At 42.8% G+C, this 10,736-nt stretch overlaps 2 protein-coding genes across 6 annotated transcripts in view; one reads left to right on the forward strand and one right to left on the reverse strand.

Annotated features, from left to right (window-relative positions):
• Positions 1-85: 85 nt before the first annotated feature.
• Positions 86-5,529, reverse strand: LOC116841103 (enolase-phosphatase E1-like). The gene is made up of 4 exons (XM_032808645.1): positions 5,146-5,529; positions 4,079-4,144; positions 3,839-4,002; positions 86-3,559 (listed from the first exon to the last, which is right to left on the reverse strand). The coding sequence occupies exons 1-4, from the start codon at positions 5,185-5,187 to the stop codon at positions 433-435; spliced, it is 3,399 nt and encodes a 1,132-aa protein (XP_032664536.1). The 5' UTR covers positions 5,188-5,529; the 3' UTR covers positions 86-432.
• Positions 5,530-7,323: 1,794 nt separating this feature from the next.
• LOC116840915 (methyl farnesoate epoxidase-like) overlaps positions 7,324-10,736 on the forward strand; it is a 5,299-nt gene continuing 1,886 nt past the window's right edge. The window contains exons 1-5 of one of the 5 annotated variants that reach the window (XM_032808251.1): positions 7,324-7,580; positions 8,384-8,999; positions 9,357-9,654; positions 10,226-10,414; positions 10,481-10,661. In XM_032808251.1, coding sequence (XP_032664142.1) covers positions 8,915-8,999; positions 9,357-9,654; positions 10,226-10,414; positions 10,481-10,661 — 753 coding nt within the window. In that variant the 5' untranslated portion in view covers positions 7,324-7,580; positions 8,384-8,914. Of the gene's footprint in view, positions 7,581-7,602; positions 7,949-8,003; positions 9,000-9,356; positions 9,655-10,225; positions 10,415-10,480; positions 10,662-10,736 lie in introns of those variants that run through there. The other 4 variants (XM_032808253.1, XM_032808252.1, XM_032808254.1 and 1 more) reach the window with 4 other exon arrangements.

Here is a 10,736-nt window from a genome sequence, read left to right on the forward strand (position 1 = left end):
ATATATATATATATATATATATATATATATATATATATATATACTATATTATATTGAAAGTTGAAATATTCGTATTTAAAAACTAAAATAATGATAATATTCAGAATTAGGTTACCAGTGTTATTAGTGTCCCCAGTTATTGATACTTTTACTGTACACTCGTGAACAAAAATGTTGTCCGTAATTTTTGAGCTAAGTTTGTGAATTCATCCAGTTTGTTCAGTGGGAGAATTTCCTCATTGAAAAACGCATTCTCCTATTAAACAAGACAGAGAGTTCATAAACTCACTCCAAAAATTACGTACAATCTTTCTGTTCACGAGTGTACAATCTCTCGTCTTGATTTTGTTGGGATCATTTGTTATCTACCATTAGGAAGACGAATAATCGTTGGAACGACGAGATAAGATAAATCCCGTCAAACAAGTCTGCTCAAGGCAAAACTTTGTACAGTGTGATTTCGGTGAAACTTCGTAGATCGCCGCTCAAGCTCGGCACTTTGCTGATTCTCTCGTTCGACCAACGTCCAACTTCCTCCGTGGCCTCTCGCCTTCTCCTCGAGTGAATCCTGCCATCCTTGGGGTTCGCTAGGATACCCATCAGGCTCACTTTAGCCAATTCTCTGCCGTCCTTGACCAAAGTCAAGTTACCATGCGTCAACTCCGACACCACACGCTCGAGCCCGATCGAGACGTCCTCCTTTATCCCTGGCAAGGTCTCCCGAATAATCTCCATCTTCGTTTCGTTGCTGACACTTTGCGTCTCCATAATCACTTCGCTCTCGTTCTTCTCTCTAGTCACGTTTCTCTCATTTTCTATGTACGCAAAGTCGATTGTCTCTTCCTCAGAGCCACGCGTCGTCGTGAAGAACTGTACGTTCTCTTCCGTCGGGAAACTAGTTTCAGATTGCTCGTCTTCCTGCTGATATCGCGCAGTCGATACAGAAATGTTCGAATCTGACGTCAAGGAGTCATTAAGATCAAGATAACTTGATTTAGAAATGTTCAGTCCATTCATGTCTGTCAATGTGCCGTTCGTATCAACCATTGTGAAGTTTACGTCGAGACTTCTTCGTCTTCGCCCTCCAGACACCAATTCGATTTCTTCATTGGACTCAGTATACTGTGTGTCCTCATATGTGGTGTGTGCATGCGCGGAGTTGAGCTGCCGCGAGTCCTCGGGACGTCCTGATCTTTCGTGGCTGTCGTCGATGATGTCACTAGGTTCTACTCTAATGAAGTTTGCGTCCTTTGTCAGCTTGCTCAAGCTGGTGCAATTCAATAACGCGTTCATAGTCTCCACGTTCACGGAGTCATTCAAGGATTTGAGCTGTTTAAGCAACTCGTCTGCTGCTTGCCAACGGTGCTCCGGGTTCTCATTCAACAGCAGCTTCTTCTCGACCTCGACCAAGTTCTGCTTCTCTTTCTTATCATTTACATGCTCCAGGAGGATCTTCACTCTCAGCGTGAACTTATGCCGCGGCTTAGCCGTGGTTATGGACGACAAGGGCGTGCTTCTGCGGGCCTCCACAGTAGTGGGAATACTGTTGATCACCGTCGAGCCGTTTTCAGCCTCCTGAGAGGTCAACGCGACCATCGTGATGCTCGTGGCTTCGGTCGCCTGCGCATCGACCGACGCAAACGTCTCAGACTCTGAATAGTCGACCTCCACGTTCGAACATTCGCCAGACTCGCAGGATCTGCTGGTCGTGGGACAATCGCCGGTTTCGTCGCAAGCCGCCAAGCTGGTGGCGCAATCCTCAGAATTCTCGCAAGTATAATCTGCCTCGTCGCTGGGTGCCTGTGGCAACACTATTGGCGGGTATCTCGGCAACGACGTCGTCGTTGAAGTCACCGGGATAAGCTCCACCTTGCTGATGATCTCCGGCTCGATCGTCGTCGCTCGGTCGATCGTCCTTATCGTTACAATCTCTTCGCTCTCTTCCAACGACTCCTCCTCGTATATCGACGAGGACTCTGAGCTCGATGACGATTCGGACGACTTGTCGGGGAGTTTGCCGAGTTTCAGCACTTCCTTGATAAACTTGGTCAGTTCTAGTGACGGTAATGTGCTCGTAATCACTTTTTCAGAGCTAGCTTTACCCGAGGTTATGGTGCCAATGTCTACCTCCATGCTCGTCACAGACGTGTCCTCTTCGGAGGTGCCACCCCCCGCTGTCTTCGCGGGCGTAGAGACATCAGATTCTCTCGTTTGGTCAGGCGACTTACTAATATCGGCTGAATCCGAGATTTCTTTAGATTCAATCGAGACGTCTGTTTTAGACACGAACGGAGTCGTTTGTTCAGTCACCCAATTAGGAATCGTCGAAGTGACGCCTCTCTCACTCGAACCAGACGGAAATTCGATGGGTAAGCTTTCCAACAATTTATCCTCGATCGTCGAGGACTCGACAGACAGCTCTTCGGGCGACACACTGCTTCCTCGCCCCGCGCACTCCGGATCCAACGAGTTCTCCTCGCACTCTACACTCGGGAGAACCGACTCGTCCTTCTTCTCGGAGATCGGCGCTTTGGTGGTGCTCATCAGCTTCGAGATCGTCGTTTCGTAAGATAATGTTGGGATCTTATGGCCGGTAGACAGCACCAGCGCTTCCTCGCTGCCGTTTTCGCCACTGCCGAACTCACCGCTGCTGAGTTCGTCACTCGATGACAGCTTGGTAACAACTTCCTCGGTCCCGTCGCTGTCAGGACGCCTCGTAAGACCCTCGTCGGACTGCGTGGTCACCTCGCAAGCGCCGCTCTCTGCGGTGTTCTCGCAGGATTCGGTCAAGTCGCTCGTGATGTTGGACTCTACGCTGCTCTCTTCGATCTCCTCAGTGCAGGGCTCCTGCTCGGTCTTCTTCGCCGTCAACTGATGCATCTCAGGGCTGACCTTGATCTCTACTCTCTTCTTCGGATTTTCCGAGCCGTCGTTCCACTCGATGATGTTCTTGTTGACCACCGGCCCGACTCCGCACTTCACCCTCTTGTGTTGCCAGATGAGAATGTCGCCGACGTTGCTGACTGTGGTGAAGTTGACGACCCTGCTCGTCTTGGTGTCCTCATCTATGACCTCGAACAAGGCGGTCTTGCCGATCTCGGGGTCGTTCGCCGTCACTTCGCCCTCGAGTCTCTCGCACTCGAGGTACCGTTCCGGTATGGTCGCCGAGTTCTCGAAAGAGATCGTGTACTCGCGAATCACCAGCCTCTTCGGCGGCCGCACGTTCTTGTCCTCCTTGATCGTCGTCGTCTCGATCCAGCACAGAGTGATGTCCTCGCCGACGTGCACGCTACTGGTAGTCCTCGCCTTGGAATTATTACCGATCACGTCGTCGAATTCCTTATCGACCGTCAACGGTCTCGTCGTGTTCCCGACGAAGCTGCTCGAGTACCTTTGGTTCTTCTTCTTGCCGCTCACGCAGCTCTGGTCTTCCTTGACTTCAACGTTCCTCGGTTTAGGCATCATGGTGGCCGGCGCGGGAGTAATAGTAGTCCTCCGCGGCTTATTCCGACCGCTGTACTGATTGATGTTCACATTCACGTTCTGATTGTTTATTCTCCTGAAATCGTGTGATTAATGACAATAACGCGAACGTTGTACAATTTTTTCACTAACAGAGACCGGTCGTTCGTCTCTTAAGTCTGTATTAATAATAACAATACTGTATTAATATTAACTTGAAACTCGTCTCAAATAAGGTAATCAGAATTTAACTTAGAGTCAGTTATTACTGTTAGTTATATTTTTGTTTCATTACTATTTTTATTTTGTTTTATTAATTTAATTTAACTTTACTATATATTTATTACATCTTACTGAAAAACAGTAAATTACTAACAATTCGTCCTCCGGCGACTGTTCGTCCTCCGCGGAGGATGCTTCGTCGCTGAACGAATTGTCAAGCGAGCTGCTAGTCGACTCCGCATTCCTCCTTGTACGAAGCCTCGATGCAGCCCGATTATCCTGAGAATCTATCTTTTCCTCTCCGAATGCATTCCGCATCTGTGGAGTAGGACAGATTTGAAGGGAGAGTTCACGCGATAGAGAAGATCAGGGTATAATTAAACGGTTTACATACGCGATTTGCGACTGACAAATCAGAGGCCAACGGGATCGCAGCATTGTCACGCAGCCAACAGCACACCTGCCTCAGGCAAATAAAGAAACAAAGTTCAGTCGACGAGAAAATTGCCGTGTCAGTAACGTTACTCAAAACAGATATGACGCAATGCTATGCGCGACTAATTTATGCGTATTTGTTTGCAAACGAATAAATAGTTTCTCAGAACACTGCGCGCAGAAGTTCCAAAGTGATTCGACTGTGATTAACGCGACACGGCCGTGTGTAAACAATTAATTAATTCCCCGGCGATTTTCAACTTAGAAAGCGCTCATTTCACAGCTGATCCAATTGATTCGCACGAGTCAATACGATAAATCGACGCGGAAAATTGGCCGGGCGTACCGACGCGAAAGTGAGAAGGCTGACGCCGAATAAAATGTATAAATCACTGCACGATAAGAATGGTGACGCGCGCCTTGAGAATCAACAATTTCGCGACGGATCTCGCTGCACCGATATGCTTGTAAATTTGCACATGGCATATTTACAATATCAACGAAGCAGAGGAAAAATGCTAAATTAATCACTATATATTTCAACCATTTCGTAGAAAATTTGACAAAACTGTAATTACAATATCTTCAATTCTCGGACAGCATGAATGTTTAAAGTATGTCTTAACACCCTAAAAATGTCCTAAAAATGTAATGAAAATGAAATGAAAAAAGTAAGATATCTCTTTCAGACATCTCTAGGGCCCGTATTAATAGCCATTACTTGAAACTTGTTCTACATAAGATACTCAGATACGGATTCAGAGTTAGATTTGAATTTTCTACTTGAATCACACAATATCTGCGACATTACATCCGCAATCGCGATTCAACTGAAAGATTTGCATCTGATTCTAAATTCAAATCTGAATGTATCATCTGAGGCAAGTTTTAAGCAACAACTATTAATATGGCTCTAAGATATCTTCTTTTTTTCTCTTCGATAGCTTAGTGAATTCGAAATTGTATTAGCTTGCTAGTTCATGATCTCAAATTAATTAACAGGAGTTTAACGGGAGAAAGACCCACCGTAAATACGAAAGGAAAGATACACGGCGCGCGAAGCAGCATAGCCGCAGCAACGTGTCGCTCCGCTGTTCTTTTTGGCTCTTCCGGCCTCTCTTGGCTTGACTTTCTCTTCAGCAAACACGCAGCCTACACCCAATTACCTAATCTTCGCGACTCCTAATCTTATCGACAAATGATTTCTTAACACTATTTCTGTTATCCGAGTAACCACCGTATTCCTGATACTTCCTGTCCGCTTTTCCTGCCCGTGCCGGTCACGGAGAACGATTGAAATTCACGACGAGCGAGTGGCGACGAGTTCTCGTTTGCTACCCAATCGGAGTCTGGTGGTTGCGAGTACCAACTCGGCTGGACGTAGCGCACCTCCGATCAACGCGAGCCACCGTCCCCTCCTGCCATCAAATCCCTCCACCACCGCCCTCTTTTGAGCCCCCGATCCGCCAACGCATCGTGGCATACATCACACCTCATGGTCGAAATAATCGCCTCGGCGAAAAGCCTCTCGCGATTATAATCCGAATTAATCAAACGCTTTGCACTTTGCTCTTAATTATCTTACCGTGCGCGATAATTAATCAGGAACGAGTATCTTCTCCTACATACGAGTTTTCTTTTCATAGCCGATTTCGCGAAAAAGGAAGTCCTCAGTATATATGTTCGTATATTTATGTTTGTTTATTCCTCATAATTCAAGAATCGTTACAGATATTGAGATACAGATAACTTTCTGTAGCTTATTCAGTATGTGTCTACCCAGTAAACACAAAGTATCATCGATTGTTACATAACAAAGTAACAGTTACATAATATACCATACAATTGAGCTGACATTGTAATATGAATGATACTTTGTGTTTACTAGGTACTGTTCTATATTTCAATATATTTCCGCTTAGTATCTATACGATTCTTAGATTAGTGTCTTTATTCAAGTCTGAGTGACCTGAAAATTCGCTAATTCAATTCTTTTCTCAAGAATCCGAGAACATCTAGAAATATAACATATAGAAACTTTTATCTTTAATCGACTTCAAAAACCAACTTTTAGTAATAATTAATTAAGTATTTTGATAGTAAAATAAGTAAATATTTTAATAGTAACAATTAAAAATAATTAAAAAGCACGAAATAAAAACGTCCTTTTAGTAAATTGCGATTACTTGAAAATTGTTCAGTTTGGGCCTTCCAAAAACCAGTTCCATTATGATTTTCTATAAACTTATGACGACACTACATTTAACCGCACTCTCATTTCAATTTAACAGGCAATCGATAATTGACCGTGAAACATTTAATTTGGAAGCCTCCGTTCGTCACGCACGATAAAAGCCCGCCGCTTTGTTCGTTTCCGCTCCCGTCGGCAAGAGGCGCATTTCGCTCGCTGCATTTCGAAGATTAACGAATTATTTAATGAAACTGCGTCGCGTCCTTGAATTACTTCTAATACGAGCGAAAAAGAAAAGGAGAGAGTGCTCGATTTTAAAATAAAACAATTCCATTTCACAATTGAAAGTTGCAAAATTAACATGTCTGAGTAAATTTCTGGAACAAGGAACTCACCGTCACAATTTATGAAACTATTTTTTGTCCGGTACCGGTGAGTGACGTCAACTAGAGGACAAGCGCGAGAAAAATTAAACCGCCCCCACTTTCCCAGCGATTATAAGAACGTTTGTTTTCTCCTGCGCTCCCTTATCGCGCCACCAGAAACTCATTCGACACGATCGCTCGTTACGCAGCTTCGCGGTCAACAATTGTATACACCGATGGAGGTAAGACCAACATTGCTTTATACGTTCCTTTGTCTTCTGCCGGGTGTTTTATCGCCGACGACGCCGACATGTAATAATCCGCGACCCATCGCGCGCGGATGCTGCGGCTTTGAAGCATCACAGAGTCGCCGATGGCGATAGTTTTGATTTGCACTGAGAGAGAAAAAAATATCGGAAGAAAATAAAACATTCGATGGATACTGATAACGTATTTATACTTAAATCTAAATTCTTTTATTGAAGTAGAATAAACAATTGCCTTCATAGAAAGTTAAGGTTTTAAGAAAATGTGTTACTTATCGTGTCAAACATTTCTATAAATAAAAATGTGTATAAGTACGAAATTAAAGGAAAATGAAATGAAATAAATTTAAATAACAGAGAGAGAAAAAGAGAAGGAAAGATATTTGATATCGATAAATTTTTAAGCTAAGTTGAAGACGCGCGTTGATAAATCGCCAAGTGTCAATAACCCGTCACAATTCAACCAGATAATCGCGGTCGAATTAACTCAGCTGGTTTTTAGTGGCTCACCGGCGATCGTTAAGTCGAACAGCTCGCTGGCTGGCTCGTTCTTGTTTCAATTTGGCATGGCGTGTGTTAAGGCAGAAGTGAGCGGAGGAAGACGGATATAGACGCGAACGCGAAGAATAGAGGAAGAAGGTCGGAAGTGATCGCGTGCGAGCGCGAAATCGTAAACGCTATATCGCGCGAGGTGTTAGCTGAGCTCGAGACGGCGCAGATGAAGATCGAGATTGACTGATTGGAATTGCACCTTTACGATTCCGCGCGCGCGTCGCTTCGCGCCGCGATAATCGTTTGATATTAGCATCAGCCCATGCGCGATGCATCGAAACGCGTTTCGTCCTCGTCAACTTTCCACGATTTTCCCTTTCCTCTCTCTTTCTGCAACGAAAATGAAGTATTTCTTTCGGCCGCGAAACATTCAAAGCCGAATGTCTTTTAAGGAGATGCCAAAGTGAACAACTCGCTGAACACCACGAACTGTCAGCTTCACCCCTTATAGAAATGTAATACTGATAAGTAATAATTTGGCCAGTGATAATTACTGTCGTTCAATAATTTTATTACTCGTACGAGTAATAAAATTACTATTTATTACTGGATAATTTATCACAGCCAGTGATACTTTTCTATAAGGAACGGAGCACAGAAAAAACACGTACGGCCTCTTTACCGTCGCGAGATGACGTAATTGATATGATTGACGCATGCTAGTTTAAGCTCCGAGATAGATATCGCGGATAAACACATGGCGTACGGTTTGCCAGTTATTTACAAATCGTTCTGCTGAAGACAGGGAAAGTTTCGGTCGTTAAAACTTGTTATCTGTACGTGTTCGTGTCGAAGAATATATTATACAGGATGTACGACGCAAAGTGTCCCATATCTCGCGCGCGTGTAGATTAGATCAAACTGAACTCAAAATCCTGATCATTTTGCAGTTCGAGCTAATCTACATGCACACAAGATATGGGAAGTCAGACATCTTGTACGTGTGCCACATACGAGACATTTGAAGTTGGTGCAAGAACATTTGTGGTGAATTACCAGGCGACCAATGCGAGATACGCAATCCGCGCTTCACACACACACACTAATCTGAAGTTGGTCTAACAAGTTTACAGTCATAATTTTTCATCTACGAGGTGACACGTATGTGTCTGTTCGTATACGAACGGTGCGTCTATGGACATGTGAAAACCTTGAGTCGACGCACTGCTGGCTGATGTGAGTGAAAGTACTGTTTTCCTCATATAGTCGGTATTTTCACGGGGTCGGTGCAGTTCCGAACGATCGACGGTGGTGCGAATGACAATTCGACGAGAACCAACAAAATAAAATTGATCGGCTCAAAAGCGTCTTGTGTGAGCTTCGTCGGACTCGTGGCAAATCAATTGTCGAAATTCCCTTAAAATTCGGGGTGAAACAAATATCTGATATCTTTTTTCTATCGTAATCGAATAACAAAGACAATGTGGCTTACGATAATGTGTCTGTCGGTGATATTCATGATAAAGATTCTGCATAACTGGCGGCGACCACCGAAATTTCCCCCAGGTAAAAACAAAGAGTAAAACAGAGATAAAAATTGCATATATATATATATATATATATTTGTCTATAATTTTATGTCATAAATATAAATACATATCTGAAATTAAACTTCTGCTTGTTAAAATTAACATTTTAGAATTTTAATCAAAAGTAAGCAGAAATTAGTCGATTAGAGCTTGAATGTTATGAGTGTAATTGAAAGTATAAGAAACATGCAAAATCAAATAAAATAAACCAAAAAGAGAACCAATGGCGACCTCATTCAAAGTATCAAAACAATTCAGTGTGAGATTTAACATTAATTGCCTCTCATGCGTGAATACACATAAAATAATTATAAAAATAATCATAAACTTTAAGGACCGCGCGGCCTGCCAATCGTGGGAAATATATTCGACGTGAAACGTCTGGTGGAGGAGACAAAGTTCTATTCTCAGGCTTGGTGTCGCCTGGCCAATATTTACGGACCGATCGTCGGTTTGAAACTCGGTATGGCCAATCCTCTGGTCATCGTTTCCGGCAGAAGTGCCGTGGTCGAGATGTTGAATCGACCCGAGTTCGATGGCAGACCCGATGGATTCGCTTTCCGACACCGGACGGGGGGTGTGCGAAGGGGTGTGATATTCACCGACAGCGATGTTTGGCGTGAACAGAGAAGGTATTCTTCGTATAAATGCAGAGAAGCTCTTTAAATTTCGTAAATTACAGAACCTCCACAATAGACGCGTTTTCTGCCTTGTTTTAGGTGCCTGTTTAAATATATTAAACTGTAAATACCGATTTATTTATATTATAAAAACTGATGCATCTTTGATGATATACAGCCTTGAACTTACGCTTGTAGAATACGCAAATGTTAAAGAAATCACAAAAAAATTACTCCACTCCGCTGAAAAAAGATATTATAATCTTTTTCTCATATAAATTCCTTTCAATTTTATTATGTTTCTAGTAGTACCAGAATGACTCAGTCATTGAATGAGTCAATAAGATCAAGAGGAACAAGATAAGAGGAACATGATTAAATTTTGCTAGGAGAATATGACAAATGTTTTAATAGTATATTTCAGTTCCTAAAATATAAAAGAGTAGCATGATATACTGTGAAATGAAAGAATAATAAACTATTGCAGAATTTCCATTTGTTTCTCGATTACACAAAATTCCACAATACTTTTTATTATAAAATTCTCTCCGTGTGAATTTATAATTTGCTCTGTGTTACACAGATTTACTCTGAAAACGTTGAAACAGTTCGGATTCGGGAAAATCACGATGGAGGATTTAATACTGAAGAACGCTGTTGCCTTAACTAACGCGATAGGATCGCTGGCTACGTCGGGGCCCATTAAGAACTTACACAACATCACGTCTATAGCCGTCCTCAATAGTTTATGGACATTGGTTGCTGGCTCGAGGTGCGTTGCAATATGCGAAATCACACGTGACTACGTAGCAATCACTAATGTTAATGTTGCTCGCAGTTTCGATCTAGATAATCCGAGATTAATGGAAATCTTGTCGATATTAAACGACATTGTGAGAAGCAGCAACATCACCGGAGGCATACTGAATCACTTGCCATTCTTGAGACACATCCTTCCAGGATTGACCGGATTTACCTTACTTAATCAGAAAATGGCGCGGATATTGCAATTTCTCAGGGTAACCTCATATATCTTGCTCGGCTATGTGATTTCTGATGTATATATATATATATATATATATATATATATATAT

The sequence above is a fragment of the Odontomachus brunneus genome, unplaced genomic scaffold (assembly GCF_010583005.1).
Source record: "Odontomachus brunneus isolate Ranch 3 - 2012 unplaced genomic scaffold, Obru_v1 Obru_scaffold_013, whole genome shotgun sequence".
Taxonomy (NCBI): Eukaryota; Metazoa; Arthropoda; class Insecta; order Hymenoptera; family Formicidae; genus Odontomachus; species Odontomachus brunneus.

What these genes read in the sequence shown, in the direction of transcription:
- LOC116841103 (XM_032808645.1), bottom strand. Translation starts at nt 5,187, where the DNA reads ATGCTGCTTCGCGCGCCGTGTATCTTTCCTTTCGTATTTACG. An exon ending in TCTTTCCTTTCGTATTTACG is followed by an intron (nt 4,145 to 5,145) that starts GTGGGTCTTTCT and finishes TGCCTGAGGCAG; the next exon opens with GTGTGCTGTTGGCTGCGTGA. An exon ending in ATTTGTCAGTCGCAAATCGC is followed by an intron (nt 4,003 to 4,078) that starts GTATGTAAACCG and finishes CCTACTCCACAG; the next exon opens with ATGCGGAATGCATTCGGAGA.